This window comes from Taudactylus pleione, unplaced genomic scaffold (assembly GCF_031769625.1).
Source record: "Taudactylus pleione unplaced genomic scaffold, aTauple2 ptg000184l, whole genome shotgun sequence".
In the NCBI taxonomy this organism is placed as follows: Eukaryota; Metazoa; Chordata; class Amphibia; order Anura; family Myobatrachidae; genus Taudactylus; species Taudactylus pleione.
The window spans coordinates 4,413,047-4,434,925 of record NW_028284586.1 but is presented as its reverse complement, the minus strand read 5'-3'; the positions used below and the strand labels follow the sequence as shown (position 1 = coordinate 4,434,925).

Below are 21,879 nucleotides of genomic sequence, written 5' to 3'. Positions count from 1 at the left end.
AAAGGGGTCGAAATGCCCCGTTTCCGGGAACGGTGACCAAACGCCGCAACATGTCAGTCAGGCTGCAGCTTGGAGCATTTTCTGCTATATCTTTAACCTGATCAGTTTTGCTACACAGCTGAAATGGGGCAGTAGTTAACTGTAAATAAGATGCAAGTCTGAGAACAGGCTTACCATTTATGTAGGGAAATCAGAAACACGGCTCTAGCCGGATTATTTGTATAGATGCTCCCAGATCACTGGTGCAGTGCTGATGCTGACTTCATGCCTGCCAGAGATACACACTCAGCCGCCCAGAGAAGGTGTAGCGTCATCAGGACATGCTTCAGAGGTCACAGTGTGCGCTACATTAGTCTACCACCCATAGTCCAACTCCGCTGCTCAGCTAAGAAAATATGTAGCACCTTCTGTTATCTGCAATCTTATTGAAATGAGCATCAAGTGAATGCATCCTTCAAATATGAGCATAGCAATAGACAGTAAATGCAAATATAAAATCAGAAGTAATGTTAGGCTGTGTTAGGCCTTCTTCTTTGTGTTCCCTTTGGTATTTAAATATAAAATGATTTGATATTTCTCATGAAAAGCAACTGGAGTACAGCCGCAGTGTAAGCATATGTCATGTATGGCTGCAGTGTACTTCATCTTTAACATATTTTGATGTCTTTGAAGCAAGGAGTTCACACTTAATAATATGCTGATGTAGTTGAAGGAAAGAGGTGGCATAAGCAATGTTGCTCCAGCACAGGCTCCTTATCTCCTGTGGCAGCAGTCTGCTCTAAGCCAACACATAGATCTTCTACAGCAGTGATAGGCAACGTGCGGTCCTCCAAAGCCTCCACCTGTGGCCCCCAGAGCCGTCCTGCATTATTGTCAGGTTTCTTTGTTATAACTTGTAAGGCTTGTGTAAAATGGCAGCTGTTATGTCATTACAGATAAGGGCCTCTCTCTCTGCTTAAATGTATTGTTGTAACGCTTTACTGAGATTAAGGGTTATGTGCGGCACTTCTGAATTCTAGAGGGTCACCCCTGCGGCCTCTGGAGTGTATCAATATTGGAGAGGAACCTTTAAGATAAAATACATATGTTATAATGAAATTCATCAATATTGACATGATGGATAATGTAGGGCTCCAAATTTATATAAAATTCAGCAGTTACAAAGAAGAGATCTACTAGAGCAGGCCTGGCCAACCAGTGGCTCTCCAGCTGTTGTAAAACTACAAGTCCCAGCATGCTTTACCAGCTGGGTATGCTGGGACTTACAGTTTTGCTACAGCTGGAGAGCCACAGGTTGGCCAGGCCTGCACTAGACCTTTGAAAGTATATGCTGCCTGTTATATTAATATCATATTAGGTCAGTCTAGTTTTAAACTGTAAGTCTATCTTTATGAGACAATACCACAAGGCCGGAGCTCTTCCTCACCTTCTGTACTGTAGCATTTTTAATTATTAGTGTGGCATTTTGGCCATACAATAAGTAGTCCCCACTATAATCTAACTTCTAAATGTCAGTTTGGTGACCCAAATTTATTTATTTATTTACATTATCCTTGAAGAGTGTGATTGTATATTAAACTGTATATTGATTATTTAAATAATATTCCTAAAATGAAGGATGAGTTTATACCACTAAATATGGCATTGGAGGATTCACACACCAGGACATTGTCATTGACCCAGTCTCAGAATAGATCAGGGTAGTCCCAGATTTAGCTAAGAGGTGTGACTGGAAGTAATTCATCAGGTTGGATCTGTAAAGTTTATTATAGGCTATGCTCCCTTGCTAGATCCTTACTACGCTTCCATTCTAACAGGATGGAACTGATATCCTCATAGCAAGATATATGGCTGGTGTACATATGTTACTACAGTACCTACTGTACCTTACCAGATTTTCAGATCTTAAAGCGTATATGATTTTGTTGTTAATTATCTTAAGAAGCATTGTACAGTAGCATTGGCTTTTCAATCCGCTGTTGGTAGACTGATTTGTGTTTGTTAAATAAATATATGTGTAATTCAACCTTTGCTTTCTTCTTTGACAGAACACAAGCATCCTGTCAGCGGTTGATGACATTCAGTTACTACTTGATGATCACATTATTAAGATACAAACAATGTGTGGTTCTCCGTTTATTAAGCCGATTGAAACCGAAGCCAGGGTAAGAGGAAACCGTAACAGTAATTATCTAATCTATTAGCATGTGCAGTTTAATTGTTTTAATTAGACATTTCACAGCAAGTATGTGATTTCATGTTTCAATTTCAATTTGGGAATAATGCACGAACATTATTCCCAATATAGAAGATTATTCCCAAATAGATGGAGAAACGTGCTAGGCTGCGGCTGCTATCTCATATCTATCTATCTATCTAGCTATCTAGGTATCTATCTATCGCTCTCTCTCTCTCTCTCTCTCTCTATCTCATATCTATCTATCTATCTATCTATCTATCTATCTATCTATCTATATATCTATCTATCTAGCTATCTAGGTATCTATCGCTCTCTCTCTCTCTCTCTCTCTCTCTCTCTCATATCTATCTCTCTATCTATCTATCTATCTATCTATCTATCTATCTATCTATCTATCTATCTCTCTATCTATCTCATATCTATATCATATCATCTATGATCTATCTCATATCTATCTGTCTCTCTTTATCTATCTATCCATCTCATATCTATCTCTATATCTATCGCATATCTGTCTCTCTTTATCTATCTATTTATCTATCTATCTATCTATCTATCTATCTAATATCTATCTGTCTATCTCATATCTGTCTATCTCATATCTATCTATCTATCTATCTCATATCTATCTATCTATCTCATATGTATCTATCTATCTATCTATCTATCTATCTATCTATCTATATATCTATCTATCACAACTAGATAGATATGCAGCTTGAAACCAGCACACCAGAAAAATTCAGTAAAAGGCTCTTTATTTTACGTCACAGAACACCACAGAATATAAAAGGGTAATCATCTGTACCAGCCCGTACCATAGTAGTATAGAACCCGACAGCAGCCGTTCGGGTGTTGCTGCCCCTTTGTCAAGGGATCAGTGAGCTTTTTCACTGCATTTTTTGGTGTGCTGGTATCAGTTACATAGACAATTACATAGACAAGCTAGATGTCTATGTAATTGTGGTGAAGATAAAATTTGTTTAAACCATGCACTCTAGTACTTTGGAGATGTTAGTGTGTGTGTTCATCCTATTTATATATGTTTAGAGATATAGAGACAGAGAGAGACAGAAAGAGAGAGAGATTCTGTAAACATATTTTTAATGTCCATGTATACTCATTTATAGTGTAACCTTCACAATTTATTAAAATACATCTAAAACTCACATTTAAAAATAATTCATAACAAAATAATAAAGAGATAAGGAAAGAATCACTAGAGAAAACAATAATCTTCCCTCCTGGGGATAAGATGTCCTGACCTTATGTATAAGAGTCACATTACTAAAGTTTGAGTCACAACTCGCATTGACAAATATCCACCAACAAGTTAATAAACAATAAGACAACACTAATAACATATAAACATAAATGATATATTTCTTGAGCTTATGAAGTAATAGAAACCAAATGTATTCATTAGGAAGTATATCCTTCCTTTCCATTAGACCATCTTGGTAGATTATATAATATCAGAACATCTAGAGTCAGGAACCACTCACTGAGGCCCTGTGGATAAAGTGTTTTTAATATAAAGAGTCCAGGCTACCGGGAAGTGATCCAAATACGCCTCTCTGGCAATACTGTGGCCTATAGGCTGCAGCAGCTATCGCCATTTGCAGATGGCATTAACTACTGGAGTCAAGCTTTCTGGAGAGCTTGATAAATTGTTTCAGCCCACAGTTCCCAGTGAGACTTATGGGGAATGCGATAGCAGCGTTACCAAAATAAAATAAAAATTGCCTTAATCATGTGGAAGCAGCTATTTCTGAGACTTTTATAAGTTTTTAGTAACTATTTGTAGGCTGTCAATACAAAATATCATTTTCCAAATTAACTGAAAAATGTAGTAATTTGTTATTATTCATTTTAGCATGACTCATTCATGGAGTCTATTCATGCTTTCTATTCATGGTATTTTGCAGATGGTGGCCTTCCTTGGCTTCTCTAAAGCCCTTTGTTCAAATGTTCTTAAAATTCTTTTACATAATTCTGTCATGTTTTGTTGTAATTAATTAGTCTGTGGATAACACTATTTCTCTGAGGAGCTCATAGACTGCAAACCCACTAGTGACCCCAGTAGGTGACAGAAAGGTACTGCTCTCCATAAACAACTTGCTTTAAAAATTGGAGCAATCTGTAGACCTTAGTAGTATAGTATACTTGTGAAATTATCGCTAGTACTCCTTTAAATTATCACAAAACATAAAGTGAACCTTTCACCACCCCACAGTGAAGCCATGTACAATTCATGGACTGAACCTATATTCAGCTGAACAACTTGCTATGAGTCAGGGTAATCACTGAAGCATTACTTGGCTAATATTAATAAGATGTAGGGCCCAATTCAGCAGTGCATGTGCAGAATGGGTCTGCAAGCCCGCACGGAGACTGTCAGCAGACTGTGAGTGATTGACAGTCTGCTGCCGTTTGGGGGCTGGGAGGGGCGGCAATGCTCTCCGTTTCCCGAAACGGCGGCGTGTCGCCACTGTTGCGGGGGAGGGAAGAAGCAAGGATCTCCATCGTCTGACAGAGATTGTCCTGGCCTCTTACTGTAATCTGCGACTGCGGGACCACATGGGTCACGCAGCCGACCGATTGTCCGCAGAGTATCCGTTGCTGCGTTGGACAACGCAGCTCGGATACGTAATGCAGCAGGAGGCCTGCGTGCAGCTTTGCAATTGCGGTCCTTGCTGAATCAGGCCCGTAGTTCCTTGTGAATTCCAAGAAAATTGAGAGCCTGCATTCTCATGAACATTGATTAAGTCTACAAAATAGATGTCTTTAAGGCAGAAAAAAGTTACATCACAGTACTATAGAGAGAATATCTGTATTATATAAAAAATGCATCCCTAACAAGCAAAGTTGTATGTTAAGTATATTCGGTCCTAAAAAGTACATTATACTTTGATTATTGATTTTCAGGGAATGTTACTGGTAAATAAAGCAGCAGGTGTATATATATATATATGTGTGTGTGTGTGTGTGTGTGTGTGTGTGTGTGTGTGTGTGTGTGTGTGTGTGTGTGTGTGTGTGTGTGTGTGTGTGTGTGTGTGTGTGTGTGTATATAAGCTCACTGGGCTTGTGATGGATAAGACCCTACCACAAGGGTCTCGTCGCAAGCCCGATGGCCGCGATGGTCGCGACCATCACCTGGGCGCTCGCAAAAGCTGTGGATGGTCACCCATAGCTTAGCGAGCGGTCAGGAGGCCGGCTCTCAAAAAAAAAATGCCGCCCTGATTCAGAGCGAGCACTCTGAAAGAGTGTCCGGCTCTGAATAAGGCCCAATGTCCGTTGAAGTCAAAGTTTCAGAGCTCCAAGCTCATTTATCAAGACTGTATGAAACACAATACAAACATTGCAAATGTTCAAACGTTTGGGGTCACCCAGACAATTTCGTGTTTTACATGAAAACTGACTTTTATTTATCAAATAAGTTGCAAAATGAATAGAACATATAGTCAAGACATTGGCAAGGTTAGAAATAATGATTTTTATTTGAAATAATAATTTTGTCCTTCAAATTTTGCTTTCGTCAAAGAATGCTCCTTTTGCAGCAATTACAGCATTGCAGACCTTTGGCATTCTAGCTGTTAATTTGATGAGGTAATCTGAAGAAATTCCACCCCAAGCTTCCTGAAGCACCTCCCACAAGTTGGATTGGCTTGATGGTGCCCATACGTGTACCATACGGTCAAGCTGCTCCCACAACTGCTCAATGGGGTTGAGATCTGGTTACTGCGCTGGCCACTCTATTACAGACAGAATACCAGCTGCCTGCTTCTTCCCTAAATAGTTATTGCATAATTTGGAGGTGTGCTTTGGGTCATTGTCCTGTTGGAGGAGGAACTTGTTCCAATCAAGCGCTGACCACAGGGTATGGCATGCCTTTTACCTTGTACACATCTCCCACTTTACCAGCACCAAAGCAGTCCTAGATATTACCTCCACCAGGGCCGGCTCTAGGGGTGTTCGACCAGTGCAGTCGAACAGGGGCGCCACCCATAGAGGGCGCACCCATCCCCAACTTCCCGATTTCAGCGGGACAGTACTGTCCCGCTGTTCCACCCGTGGGCCGAAGTGGCCCGCGGGTGATGAAATCGGGAGGTTGGGGACCCCCACCTGGAGCCGGCCCTGACCTCCACCATGCTTGACAGATGGCATCAGGCACTCTTCCAGCATATTTTCACTTGTTCTGCGTCTCACAAATGTTTTTCTGTGTGATCCAAACACCTCAAACTTCGATTTGTCTGTCCATAACACTTTTTTCCAATCTTTCTCTGTCCAATGTCTGTGTTCTTTTGCCCATATTAATCTTTTCCTTTTATTGGCCAGTCTCAGATATGTCTTTTTCTTTGCCACTCTGCCTAGAAGGCCAGCATCCCGGAGTCGTCTCTTCACTGTAGACGTTGACACTGGCGTTTTGCGGGTACCAGTTAATGAAGCTGCCAGTTGAGGACTTGCTTGTCTTCTTGCACAGTTGCGCACCGTGGCCTCCCACTTCTCTTTCTACTCTGGTTAGAGCCTAGAGCCTGTTTGTGCTGTTCTCTGAAGGGAGTAGTACACACCATTGTAGGAAATGTTCAGTTTCTTGGCAATTTCTTGCATGGAATAGCCTTCATTTCTAAGAACAAGAATAGACTGTCGAGTTTTATATGAAAGTTCTCTTTTTCTGGCCATTTGGAGAGTATAATCAAACCCACAAATGTAATGCTCTAGATACTCAGCTATCTGAAAAGAAAGCCTGTTTTATAGCTTCTCTAGCAAGCAAACCCATTTTCAGCTGTGCTAACATAATTGCACAAGGGTTTTCAAAGGTTTTCTAATCATCCATTAGTCTTCTAACGCTCTTAGCAAACACAATGTACCATTAGAAGTTAGAACACTGGAGTGATGGTTGCTGGAAATGGGGCTCTATACACCTATGTAGCTATTCCTTTAAAGAACAGATGTTTGCAGCTAGTATATTCATTTACCACATTAACAATGTATAGAGTGTATTTCTGATTAATTTAATATTATCTTCATTGAAAAAAACTGTGCTTCTCTTTCAAAAATAAGGAAATTTCGAAGTGACCCCAAAGTTTTGAACAGTAGTATATGTGTATATATATATATATATATATATATATATATATATATACACACACAGTCAGGTCCATAAATATTGGGACATTGACAGAATTTTCATATTTTGCCCTCTATTCACCACCACAATGGCTTTGAAATGAAAAAAACAAGATGTGATTTAACTGCAGACTTTCAGGTTTAAATTGAGGGTAATTACATCCAAATCAGGTGAACGGTGTAGGAATTACAACGGTTTCTATATGTGCCTCCCACTTTTTTAAGGGGCCAAAAGTAATGGGACAAACTAAACAATCCTAAATCTAACTTTCACTTTTTAATACTTTGTTGCAAATCCTTTGCAGGTAATTACAGCCTGAAGTCTGGAACGCATAGACATCACCAGACGCTGGGTTTCATCCCTGGTGATGCTCTGCCAGGCCTCTACTGCAAATGTCTTCAGTTTCTGCTTGTTCTTGGGGCATTTTCCTTCAGTTTTGTCTTCATCAAGTGAAATGCATGCTCAATCGGATTCAGGTCAGGGAATTGACTTGGCCATTGCATAACATTCCACTTTTTAGCCTTAAAAAACTCTTTGGTTGCTTTAGCAGTATGCTTCGGGTCATTGTCCATCTGCACTGTGAAGCGCTGTCCAATGAGTTCTGAAGCATTTGACTGAATATGAGCATATAATATTGCCCGAAACACTTCAGAATTCATTCTGCTGCTTTTGTCAGCAGTCACATCATCAATAAATACAAGGGAACCAGTTCCATTGGCAGCCATACATGCCCACGCCATGACACTACCACCACCATGCTTCACTGATGAGGTGGTATATTTTGGATCATGAGCAGTTCCTTTCCTTCTCTTCTCTTCCCATCACTCTGGTACAAGTTGATCTTTGTCTCATCTGTCAATAGGATGTTGTACCAGAACTGTAATGGATTTTTTAGATGTTGTTTGGCAAACTCTAATCTGGTCTTCCTGTTTTTGTGGCTCACCAATGGTTTGCATCTTGTGGTGAACCCTCTATATTCACTCTTGTGAACGCTTCTCTTGATTGTTGATTTTGACACATATACACCTACCTCCTGGAGAGTGTTCTTGATTTGGCCAACTGTTGTGAAGGGGTTTTTCTTCACCAGGGAAATAATTCTTTTGTCATCCACCACAGTTGTTTTCCGTGGTCTTCCGGGTCTTTTGGTGTTGCTGAGCTCTCCGGTGCGTTCTTTCTTTTTAAGAATGTTCCAAACAGTTGATTTAGCCACACCTAATTTTTTTGCTATCTCTCTGATGGGTTTGTTTTGATTTTTCAGCCTAATGATGGCTTGCTTCACTGACAGTGACAGCTCTTTGGATCTCATATTGAGAGTTGACAGCAACTGATTCCAAATGCAAATGTCACACCTAGAATCAACTCCAGACCTTTTACCTGCTTAATTGATAATGAAATAACGAGGGAATAGCCCACACCTGTCCATGAAATAGCTTTTGAGTTGATAGTCCCATTACTTTTGGCCCCTTAAAATGTGGGAGGCACATATTGAAACTATTGTAATTCCTACACCGTTCACCCGATTTGGATGTAATTACCCTCAAATTAAATCTGAAAGTCTGCAGTTAAAGCACATCTTGTTTGTTTAATTTCAAAGCCATTGTGGTGGTGAATAGAGGGCAAAATCTGAAAATTCTGTCAATGTCCCAATATTTATGGACCTGACTGTGTGTATGTATGTGTATATATATATATATATATATATATATATATATACTTTAAACCTCTATGCAATCCTGCCTATACCTTCTAAAATCCTGCCTATACAATCTAAAATTATCGCAATTTAGCGTAATGAGTTGCGCAGTAAATAAATGCCTTCAGACTTTGACTGTGGTTCCAAAGCACAAAAAGTTATTATTCAATATAAAAACAGATGGTTACACGCTGTGATCTAAAGACAATTAGCGCAAATAAATCATACAGACCCAAGGTACAGTTGTTATATGCGCACATGCTCTGGGCCCAGATACCAGCATAAGCATTAGAAACCTCCGTCAACACCACAGCAAGAAGTCTCTCAATTGGGGTCAGAGAGCGCACATATATACTTTTTCAGGGATAAACAATTCAATAGGCAAGTTTGGCATGATTCCATTGGTTCTTCTTAAAGGTGTTTCTGTTACAGGATAGTTCATTGGACAATTTCAAATGGACACAAACAGTCTCCAACCTCCCTTTGTGTCCTCTTTCCCGCTGCATGCTAATCTAAGCTGCTAACATTACAGAGTACATTTTAATGTTTTAACTCTCTATAGTCCATAGTTTGCAGATGCATGTTCCGATCTTCTCAGCGATATTACCGGAAATCTGTGGAGACACAGTGGATCAGTACAACACCAAACACGGTCTGCTTACTATGTACTAAACCTTAGATATCAAATAACCTTTATTACACAACATTAATAATCACTGAATAAACCTTGAATATTCCACTTTAATACTAGGGAACCTTTCATGTAAGTGTGCAGTGTGTAAGTATTGGGGAATTGGGAAAAGAGGCTAGTTAGCGTTGTGCGAATATGTGTTTTGTGGAGTATACTATGGTGCGTGTCTTGCAGGGATAATTAGTTTATATGTTTTAGCGACAGTCTTTATTTATGTGGTGAGGACTTTTAACTTCTTTCTATTGTGAGGGAATCGCACAACGTTAAATAATAGCATCGCCGTATGTACTTATAGTGGCGAGTTTCACTAAAATGCCGCTGGGCGGCCAGTCGTAAAATGGCGTCTCATTGCCATTCGCAAAATGGCGTCACGCAGATCTAATTTTAAACCGATCCTGTCTCAGCCAATTATCCGGCTTCAACAGTCCACCCTTTGATAGCAAACAACATGCTATCATATTCTGATTTTAGAATTAATTTAGGCTTACATTATGACATATTATTTAATGTTATATTATGGGATGGCACAAGGTGGTTCTTAATCCATCAATAATGTGTCTCTAGGAGGGGACATAAAACTACCTCTATATGCACACCGCGGATCTTGGGAGATCATGGGAAAGGTGTGGGGATGCACCAATCCTATAAAGGAAGTCTTGAGTGGGAATAGGGACCTACATTATTTTAGATGTTTTAAAATAACATTCTAATAACACATTTTATGCATGTCTAAATATTATACATTATACGATGGTACCTTCTAGTTCAGGATTGTAATGCAGTTCTACATTTACCTCAGTATTCACATTGTTACTACTGACCACCATCATAATTTCATTCTTCCGGTTTTCCTTATCTTTGCATTTTCCACATCTCAACACAGTAGGAACACACCTGACACATATGCCAATTACTATGATGAAAACTAGTATGAGGATCAGGAGTTTACTTATGTTCGCAATCATTTCCTGGACCCACTCTCCTAGACTTGAGAACCATTTCACTGGGTTCAACCATGAAACCCATTTCTCTACCTTCTCCTCTTATTCAGCCATTGAAGCATTATGGTACTTCCGAAATTCCCATTTTAACTGCAGAATTTCATCCATGTTCCGGTCTATCACCTCCTTAGGGTCGCTGGTATCATTTGTAATATAAGTTCAACACTTTACTTCAAATTGGGTGGCCAAAGTTACGCAATACCCTCCAGTGACAGCTGTTAAATAATTTAACACTAGTCTGTGTTGCACCAATTCTTTCTTGTACGCTTGCAACTCCCTACCTGTATACCTGAATGTGTCATCATACATCTCGGTGATATTATCTATTAATTTAGCAAGATCTTGGATATATCTTAAAATTTAGTGTACCCCGAGTGATCCTGGTGGGATCCAGTGCTACCAAAACTTGAAAGCCAGTTGTCTCACTAATTAACTGTGTGGCTTTATGCACATCACCAGGTATCATATTTCTTTTGCCTCTGTGTTCATACTGTGTGTGAAGATATGGTGATGGTGTGTTTTTATGAATTCCAAGCATTTCATCATGTGTGAGGGTCATAACCTCTGGGACTACTCTTCCCAGGTAACACAAACCTTCGGAACTCGGAGAGAGAGCCACTTATATGCTTTCCTTCCACATATAAAATATACATCATCGGGGAGAACATAAGGAATGGTATGCATCATTATCATCACACACATTTCCCTAGCAAGTGATCCTACTTCAGGGTCTCCCATTTGACACATGCAAGTTTCCGGTTGTAATATCTTGGCACAATACTCTTCTGGTACCCTACCAATCATTTCTTTGGTGGAACGTAGTGTATATTTATAAAGGAAGTGTCTTCCACCTGACCTAATTTTGCGTAACAGTTCATAATTCATAGGCTCACGGTCAGCTCTTTTTGAGAAGGTCATCGTCTGATTATTCCTAGTCACCTCCCAACTTCCTGGTTCATTGGAGTTGGTGATGTTTAAACATAAAAGTGATTTATCTACTTGGTACTTGTAGAGTTTAAATGGGGTGGTTTGGTATTAAGAAATTTTCCATCTAGTGCATGCCCTCTTTGTGATTCTATAATTTCAGAGACATTTAATGGGAATGGCACTAATCCTACATTATGCTGTCCTTGGGGCACATGAGAACACACCCAACAGTCAGTTTAGTTCAAAATTTTGCCCACCATGGTGTGATAATCCTCTAAAGGATACCCACCCCAATACTGATTATACTTGGGTTGACACCGTTGGATGCATCTCTCATCAATTACGGACCAACAGAACTCACACATACAATAATCCTCAGGCGATAGACCTTCACACTGTCTCTGAGTATCCAAAATAGCAGATCTCTTAACAATTACTGTACTAAGATTGGTCAAACACTCCCCTGATTGGCATAGCACTCTTCCTTTCGAATCCACTCCATCAATACTGCCATCAGCTCCCATCTCCTCTATCGGTCTCCCATCACAGAAACCAGAGATCCCCAAACAACTACGATGATGGAAACTCTGGAAGAGAATACAAAAATTAACACAGCAGACCAGTCCATTGCCATAGCAAGGAGCTGCAAATTTCTTTAGTTCAGATATCTCACTGCAACCTTTTAACCCTCCTGGAACAAGCTCTCAATCGACAGGTCCACTTTATCAGCCTCGTCTCCATTTTGTTTCTCCACCGGTTGGTTGATCTTCTCGCAGTGAGTGGAATGGACCCAGTTATCTCTCTCGGCCACCTTCAAAGATGTGGTACTCGTCAGCAACACCTGATATGGACCTTCCCAATGATCAGTCAAACAACCTGAACGCAAGAAATTTCTGATCATAACATATTCTCCAGGTTCAACATCATGACAGTTTGTTTCAGGCATATCATGGGACTACAATTTCAGTTTCTGCTGTTGCTGTTTTAACTGTTTACTCATTGACATAAGATACCTTACAGTTACTTCATTGTACCTTTCAAGTCTTCCTGCGGACTTATAATCAAATGAGGTTGTCTACCAAACAGTATTTCAAAGGAGGACAGATTTAGAGGGGGTCTAGGAGTGGTCCTTATGCTATGTAGGACCAACGGTAACGCTTCTGGCCATCCTAGTCCAGTCTCTGCCATGATTTTACTTAGTTTGTTTTTAATAGTTCCGTTCATCCTCTCCACCTAGGCACTGGCTTGCGGTCAGTAGGGGGTGTGAAGTCGACTACTAATACCCATCAGCTTACAAATATTTTAAAATACATCACCTGTGAAATGAGTACCCCTATCACTCTCGATAATTTTAGGGATACAGTATCAGCACACAAACTCCTGAACAATTTTCTTGGCAGTAAACGCAGCAGTATTAGAGGCAGCTGGGTATGCCGCAACCCAATTGGAAAACACATCAGTGCACACTAATACATACTTGAGATTCCTGCAGGGTGGTAATTGGATGAAATTAATTTGAATTACCTGGAAAGGTCTGTCAGTCGGAGGAATGTGGGATGGTTCTGTAGGGATTGTTTTTCCAATGTTTTTTCTCAAGCAGGTCAGACAGGACATTGCTCTCTTTTCTGCTTGAGAAGAGACACTTGGTGCGCACCAGTATGCTCTCACCAATTTGCACATACCTTGCTTTCCCAAATGAGTCAGACCATGCGCTGCCTCAGCCAGGCTGGGGTAGTATGCGTTGGGAGCCACTGGCTTACCTTGTCCGTCCCTCCAGAGTCCAGAGGAATCTTGCCCACATCCCTTGGACCTCCAGACTGACTTTTCCTGGATAGAACATAAATTTTGCATCTCAATAAATATCAGCATATCAATTGTTTGAAAAGTCATGATTTGTTCAGTTGGTACATTAATTTTTAACCCTGCTGCCCATTTTGCAGCTTCGTCTGCCCTGTTGTTGCCCAGTGACACCGGATCATCCTCACATGTATGGGCTTTATACTTAATTACTGCCACTGCCTTTATCAATTGGATTGCTGTTAATAGTCCTTTTATATGTTTGGAATGTGCAATTGGTGTGCCTGCTGCTGTCTTAAATTTTCTCAGACGCCATAACGCACCGAAATCGTGTACTACCCCGAAGGCGTACCTAGAGTCAGTGTAGATATTAGCAGATTTACCTTCAGCTTATTCACACTCTCTCTTTAGTGCCACCAATTCCGCCACTTGGGCCGAGTGTGGTGATCCTAAAGGTTCGGCTTCTATGATGTCTTCGTCATTTACAACAGCATAACCTGTACATAACTCTCCAGTGTCAGTTTGTCTATGACAACTCCCATCCATGTAAAATGTTACATCTACATTCTCTAAAGGTGTATCGCATATGTCAGGTCTTGCAGTAAAGGTTTGATTCAGATATTCCATACAATCATGTGTATCAATATAACTGCAGAACTCACCTGCTGCTAGCAGCTCACCTCTCTGCACCCTTTGTGCATCATGTTGCACATATGGTAAATACGTAGCTGGGTTTAACATACTGCACCTTTTGATGGTGATGTTTGCAGGTGCTATTAAGGCTAGTTCCAATTTTGTGAACCTAGCTGAGGAGACATTTCTGGTTTGGGCAGAGTTTAGCAAAGCAGATACAGCATGGGGGGTATAGACAATTATCTCATGGCCTAGTACCACATCCTCACTCTTACTGACTAATAGAGCAGTTGCTGCTACACTTCTTAAACACGTTGGGAGTGATCTTGCCACAGTGTCCAATTGTGCACTGTAGTATGCTACGGGCCTACTGGCATCACCATGTTTTTGTGTGAGGACACCTGCTGCGCAACCATCGGTTTCCGTACAATACAAATCAAAAGGTTTTTCATAATCAGGTATTCCCAATGCAGGTGCTCTTGTCAAACTATCCTTAAGATTAAGGAAAGCCTGCTCTGATTCCTCTGTGTGTATGACATGATTGGGCTTTGAGGAAGAGACTAAGGACCTCATTCAGAGTCGATCGTTGCGGCGGCTCAGTCGTACACCACCGATGTTTGCTAAACTGCACATGCGTAAAATTCGCAATGCGCGTGCACAAACTAGCTATTACGATCAGAAATTGCTCTCTCCTTGAACACAGCTCCGATGGTCTTGTTTAATCCTTATATGCCCGGAGATGACGTGTATTGCGAATGAGAAGGGGGCGTGTTTTTAGTCTTACTGCCGCATCCTCCCCTCGCTTGTCCAGCTAACGATCCCATCTTAACGACGCAACTTGCGAGCGCTTCATTTGCATATCTGGCCCCTTTTACCTTACGACCAAGCGGCTGCAACGACCGCCTCTGAATGAGGTTCTAAGTCCTTTAATGGCAGTGCCAAAATAGAAAAACCTGGGATCCACATTCTGCAGTATCCACACATTCCCAAGAAGGTACTAATTTGCTGTTGGTTCTGCGGCAGTGTCATGTTCTGTATGGCCTGGATTCTGTTGTCTGTGAGATGTTGTAACCCCTGAGTTAGGCAGTGTCCCAAATATTTAATCCTGGACTGGCATGGCTGTAGTTTGTCCTTAGCAACTTTGTGTCCTGTTTGTGAGAGATGAAGCAACAAAAGTTTAGTATAATTTAAACATGACATAAACGAATCAGAACATAACAATAAATCATCCACATATTGTATTAGAAAAGATCCATTGGTAGGTTGAAAAGATTGTAAACAGTCGTGTAAGGCCTGAGAGAAGATACTTGGGCTGTCTATGAAACCCTGGGGCAATCGTGTCCATGTGTATTGTACACCCCTGTATGTAAAGGCGAATAGGTACTGACAGTCAGGATGAAGAGGCACAGAGAAGAAAGCAGAACAGAGGTCAATGACAGTGAAATGGGTGGCATTGGGTGGGATCTGCATAAGAATGACAGCTGGATTTGGCACTATGGGAAATTGGCTCTCTACCACCTTATTAACCCCTCTAAGGTCTTGTACCAGCCTAAAACCCTTCCCACCACTCTTCTTTACAGGAAAGATGGGACTGTTGGCTGTACGAACTAAAATTCCCTACTGTAACAATCACTCAATTATGGGATAAACCCCTAATTCTACCTCCTGTTTTAATGGGTACTGGGGAATTTTTGGAGCTTGCCTACCGCTTTTTAGATATACCATTATGGAACTTACTTTTGCCATTTATCCAGTGTCCTGTCCATCCTTGGTCCAAAGTGAATCTGGAATTTGGGATAACATTTGATCTACCTGAGATGGATTTTTACTTAAACCAGTAGAGTGATACATTATCCTTTGGTGAGTGTCCAACATATCCCTAACCTCATGCGCAACTCTCTCTGGGATATCTAGAAATATACCATCAGGGGTACAATATATGACACAACCCATCTTACATAACAAATCCCTTCCCAGTAGGTTAGTAGGAGCTGCTGCTGCCAGGAGAAAAGAATGCCTGGTATGCAAGGGCCCGATAGCGACCTCTGTGGATTTTGTTAAAAGGATAATGTTGCACTTTTTTAATGTTTACCCATTGCTGGTACTGTCTCGCTGGTTACCTGTAAGTTAACGGGAGATTTTATCACTGACCTGGTTGCCCCTGTGTCTACAAGAAAGGGATATTTAGTACCAGCTACATCAACCATCATTACCGGTTCTTCCCTAGTACGTCCCATTAACCTGATTATCTGTAGACTACAGGTATGACCTGACCCCTAGCGTTGACTCGCATTCTCCAATACAGCATTTACGGCCACAATTTGAGCTGGTGACTGTTATGGGATTCCTGTACTCTCTGTATATCCCATATGGGGATATCCAGGTACTCTCTGGTTAGGGGGCCCAACCCTCTTCACCTTACAGTTCCTACTTACATGTCCCGGTTGGTTGCAGTTAAAGCACTTTCGTGACTGGGGTGGATGAAAGGATTGCTATGTGGGTTGAGCAGATGGGAAAGATGGTGGGTGTGGGTAAGGATATTGAAGGAAATATGGTGGTTGTGGATAGTATGGGTGTTGTGGCTGAGTGTGATAAGTGGGGTAGGGCTGTTTGTGGTGGTGTAGGATTGGTGAGGACGTGTAGCTGTGCAGGTGCAGGTGTGTCTGCTGGCTGTGATGTTACATTCATTCCTTCTAGAGCTTGAATACTAACAGCCATTAGTTTCTCGCTCTGGGTCTCTCTCTTTTTAGAGATGTTCTTATCATGTTCAATAGCGGATTCTATGAGGGTGTCTGCAGTGGCTCCCCTCCAGCCAGGTTGTGAGGTCTGAACTCAGGTCTTTAGGTTCTCTTTTAGACCATCCAAAAGTACAGTGACAATCATTCCCCTGTGATAAGTGCTATCTTTAATATCCTCTAACCCAGTGTACTGGGTGATAGCCTGCAGAGCTCGGTTACAATAATCCTCTGCAGATTCACTCTCTTTTTGTTTTATGGTGAAAATTTTGCTCCAGTTAACTACTACTGGAAAATATACACCCAATTGAGTTATGATACGGGAAATGTTACCTTGGTTAACTTCGTCCGTTAAGGGACCATCTCCATCCAATACACAATCCGTGATAAACTTTGTCACGTCAGTATTGCGTGGAATACAAGCCCTTAACACCACTCGCCAATCTTTATTGGTTGGCTCGTGAGAACTACCCAAATTTTTAAAAAATCTTTGGCATTTGGCTAATTCCTTTTTAGGATTGGGGAAATCATTCATTATGGAATTTAGCTCCACTCTTGTCCAAGGACAATGCATTGCTACCTCCCTTGTGGGCACTACACCGTTCACATCCGCATTCCCATTCGGAACAGTTATTGTTCGGAATGTACTGCTACTTTTGACCTTGTTACCTGGCTGGGGATTTAGGGCCTGATTCAGACCCGCTTGCGAGTGCTATGTGCTCGCAAGCGGGTCGATGATGGCCCAGTGCGCATGCGCATGACGGAGCCAGCTCGGTCGCGCGCATGCACGAGGCCCGGATTGCGACGGGCAATCCGTCGCTCCGGGTCTCGTACCAAAGGGGGCGTGCTGATGTTGAGTTACAGCACAACCCCCTTTGTGGACGGGCCGGGGGCGTGGCTGCCCAGACGGAGGCGTTCCCATGCGAACGCCTACTGTCTGGGACCGGCCCCACTGACATCACAAGTGATGTCAGTGGGAGTGCTTTCGGCTCTGTTAGAGCCGAAAGCACTCTGAGGCTTGCGGCGATGAGACCCTACCACAAGGGTCTCGTCGCAAGCCCGATGGTCGCGATGGTCTTGACCATCGCGTCCATCATCATGGTCACCCACAGCTATGCGAGCGGCCAGGAGGCCGTTCTGAAAAACCAGAGGGCCGGCCCTGACTTATGATACAAGCAACAATGGCAATTTACAAAGCAGCTGTTGAAAAGTTCCTACCAACCCCATCAAAATCTCACTATGTCTTTAACTTACGAGACTTCTCTCGGGTTGTACGAGGAGTGTTACTATGTCCATCTACTCATCTACAGGTAACATGCAATGTGCTGCATATTAGGTAATAAGATAATAAATCTCCAAATGCATTGGGCCTGATTGAGAGGTGATTGCACAGACTGAAAACATATTCTATTAGTGTGTAAGTGACAGGTCGCTCCATGTTTTTTAGTGCTCAACTAAAATATACTGTATACAGTCAGGTGCATAAATATTGGAACATTGACAGAATTTTCAGATTTTGGCCTCTATTCACCACCACAATGGTTTTGAAATGAAACAAACAAGATGTGCTTTAACTGCAGACTTTCAGATTTAATTTGAGGGTAATTACATCCAAATCAGGTGAACGGTGTAGGAATTACAACAGTTTCAATATGTGCCTCCCACTTTTTAAGGGGCCAAAAGTAATGGGACGTTCAACTCAAAAGCTATTTCATGGAGAGGTGTGGGCTATTCCCTCGTTATTTCATTATCAATTAAGCAGGTAAGAGGTCTGGAGTTGATTCTAGGTGTGACGTTTGCATTTGGAATCAGTTGCTGTCAACTCTCAATATGAGATCCAAAGAGCTGTCACTATCAGTGAAGCAAGCCATCATTAGGCTGAAAAATCAAAACAAACTCATCAGAGAGATAGCAAAAACATTAGGTGTGGCCAAATCAACTGTTTGAGTTGAGAACGCACCGGAGAGCTCAGCAACACCAAAAGACCCGGAAGACCATGGAAAACAACTGTGGTGGATGTCAAAAGAATTATTTCCCTGGTGAAGAAAAACCCCTTCACAACAGTTGGCCAAATCAAGAACACTCTCCAGGAGGTAGATGTATATGTGTCAAAGTCAACAATCAAGAGAAGACTTCACAAGAGTGAATATAGAGGGTTCACCACAAGATGCAAACCATTGGTGAGCCACAAAAACAGGAAGACCAGATTTAGAGTTTGCCAAACAACATCTAAAAAAGCCATTACAGTTCTGGAACAACATCCTATTGACAGATGAGACAAAGATCAACTTGTACCAGAGTGATGGGAAGGGAAGAGAAGAGAAGGAAAGGTACTGCTCATGATCCAAAACATACCACCTCATCAGTGAAGCATGGTGGTGGTAGTGTCATGGTGTGGGCATGTATGGCTGCCAATGGAATTGGTTCCCTTGTATGTATTGATGATGTGACTGCTGACAAAAGCAGCAGAATGAATTCTGAAGTGTTTCGGGCACTATTATATGCTCATATTCAGTCAAATGCTTCAGAACTCATTGGACAGCGCTTCACAGTGCAGATGGACAATGACCCCAAGCATACTGCAAAAGCAACCAAAGAGGTTTTTAAGGCTAAAAAGTGGAATGTTATGCAATGGCCAAGTCAATCCCCTGACCTGAATCCGATTGAGCATGCATTTCACTTGATGAAGACAAAACTGAAGGGAAAATGCCCCAAGAACAAGCAGGAACTGAAGACATTTGCAGTAGAGGCCTGGCAGAGCATCACCAGGGATGAAACCCAGCGTCTGGTGATGTCTATGCGTTCCAGACTTCAGGCTGTAATTAACTGCAAAGGATTTGCAACAAAGTATTAAAAAGTGAAAGTTAGATTTAGGATTGTTTAGTTTGTCCCATTACTTTTGGCCCCTTAAAAAGTGGGAGGCACATATAGAAACCATTGTAATTCCTACACCGTTCACCTGATTTGGATGTAATTACCCTCAAATTAAATCTGAAAGTCTGCAGTTAAATCACATCTTGTTGTTTCATTTCAAAGCCATTGTGGTGGTGAATAGAGGACAAAATATGAAAATTCTGTCAATGTCCCAATATTTATGGACCTGACTGTAGATGCTGTCTCGGACATTGTTCAATACCTCCTTATCATTGTTGCCAATTCTGGGAAAAGGTCTAACACTCTTCATCGTCATTTTGAACCATACTTCACAGTACCTAATTGCATAAGCACCGTACTTAGTATGCATAATATGGCGTGCCGACCCAAGCGGCGCTTCCAACAGCAGACCATCATCTAACATCTCTACCATTTGCTTGGCCCCCATCTTAGAGGACCCTTAGCTTTTCAATAGAGAATTAGACTGGTGAAAGACATTCAAGATACTTTCACTTACCTGCGGACTATGGGCCTGATTCAGAGCCGCTCGTAAGCTGCCGCTCTTTCGCTCTGAGCGATGTTTGCACAACTGCGCATGCGTACGGATCGTAATACGCATGCGCGAACCAGTCAGTGCGGCCGAAAATCGTTTGTTCGCTAAATAGCGAATGCCTGCTATTTTGAGTGACAGGAGGAGGCGTATGTGGGTGGTAACAGGGGAAGGTGCTTGAAAACGGGGAGTGGAGATCCGAACGCAGGCGTGCTTAAAGGTCAAAACGGGCGTTTTATGGGTGTGCATAATTAATACAGCAGCGTCATTGACCACGTCACTGGGTTATTTTATAGTCAGAACTGCTCGCAGGATTGCGGTAGGAAAAACCAACCTCAAGAATAGCGAGCAGTTCATACGCTGGTCGATGTACTCGATTAATCTAATAAATAGCGGACATGACGTAGGATGCGAGCGGCCAGGGGGCGTAGTTTTCCAAAAAACGACCGCATGTTTTGTCCGCTCGTTGAACAGACCGCAAAGAGCGAACTGTTCATTTGAATAGCCACCCCTTTTTTCTGAACGAGCGAGCGCAAATAGCGTCCGGCTCTGAATCAGACCCTATATTAACAGGATGCTCCCACACACCTATGGAAGAATAACCAGGCTGCTTCCACGCACCTAATCCATTTTTGACTACCTTTCAACTGCTAACATGTAAATATTCCAATAATACTTACCCTTTTCAGTGATTTTGTCCACCCTCTACCCAGTTCACAATCACAATTTATCCAAAAATGTGCGGTTCAATTACAATGCTCAAATAACCCTTACTGATCACTGAATACTGTAATCACACTGGGAGCCGAACCTACAACAAAGACAACAGATGCACCTGCTTATGTGTTAGAACGGTATCTACTACCGAGCTACTAGGCCAACCCTTGCGCCTAGTACTTAAGGGTCCTACGATACCCTTAACCTTTTAGGAACTGTGTTACACCCTAAACCAACAAATGCTCACTGTTACACACTTTTTTCCTGCACAGAAAAATATACGTTTTTCCAGATCATGGCAACACTGATCAATGTATTTACAACAATGCTATCTATCAATATCACTGTGCACTCTCAACGGCTTTCTTTAAAACACGTGGCAGCAATACAGGAAATACGTATACGCTATTGTGCGACTATTCGCATACACAATAATGCGACTACTACACAACACGTATTATGACTTTTACGCTATAGTGCGACTTGGTTGCATACACAATAATGCGACTTCCCCTTTTTAACACACAAAAAAACTATAGATGAAGGAAAACAAACTTTTTCTTTCCCTCGTCCCTGGATTCTCAATCGGCGCTCCTAAAGTCACAATAACAGGTAGCGGACTCTCAGCAATAACAGTGGTGGCAGATTTCGAAGGCACAATGCATTCTCCTGCTAGGCGCCTCCACCCTTTTGCTGAGAGATCGCTACCGAGTGTTACCAAGTGACCGCTAGGGTGATTAACACTGCGAGCCCCCAACTATTGATACCTACTTTAAACCTCTATGCAAATTTGCCTATACCTTCTAAAATCCTGCCTATACCTTCTAAAATTGTCGCAATTTAGCGTAATGAGTCGCACAGTAAATAAATGCCTTCAGACTTTGACTGTGGTTCCAAAGCACAAAAAGTTCTTATTCAATATAAAAACAG

General features: G+C 41.7%; 1 protein-coding gene across 1 annotated transcript in view; it reads left to right on the top strand.

Moving 5' to 3' along the window:
• Window positions 1–21,879, top strand: part of DNAH3 (dynein axonemal heavy chain 3) — a 468,553-nt gene that overhangs the window by 224,415 nt on the left and 222,259 nt on the right. Inside the window, exon 21 of the mRNA XM_088476199.1 lies at window positions 2,049–2,165. Coding sequence (XP_088332325.1) covers window positions 2,049–2,165 — 117 coding nt within the window. The remainder of the gene's footprint in view (window positions 1–2,048; window positions 2,166–21,879) is intronic.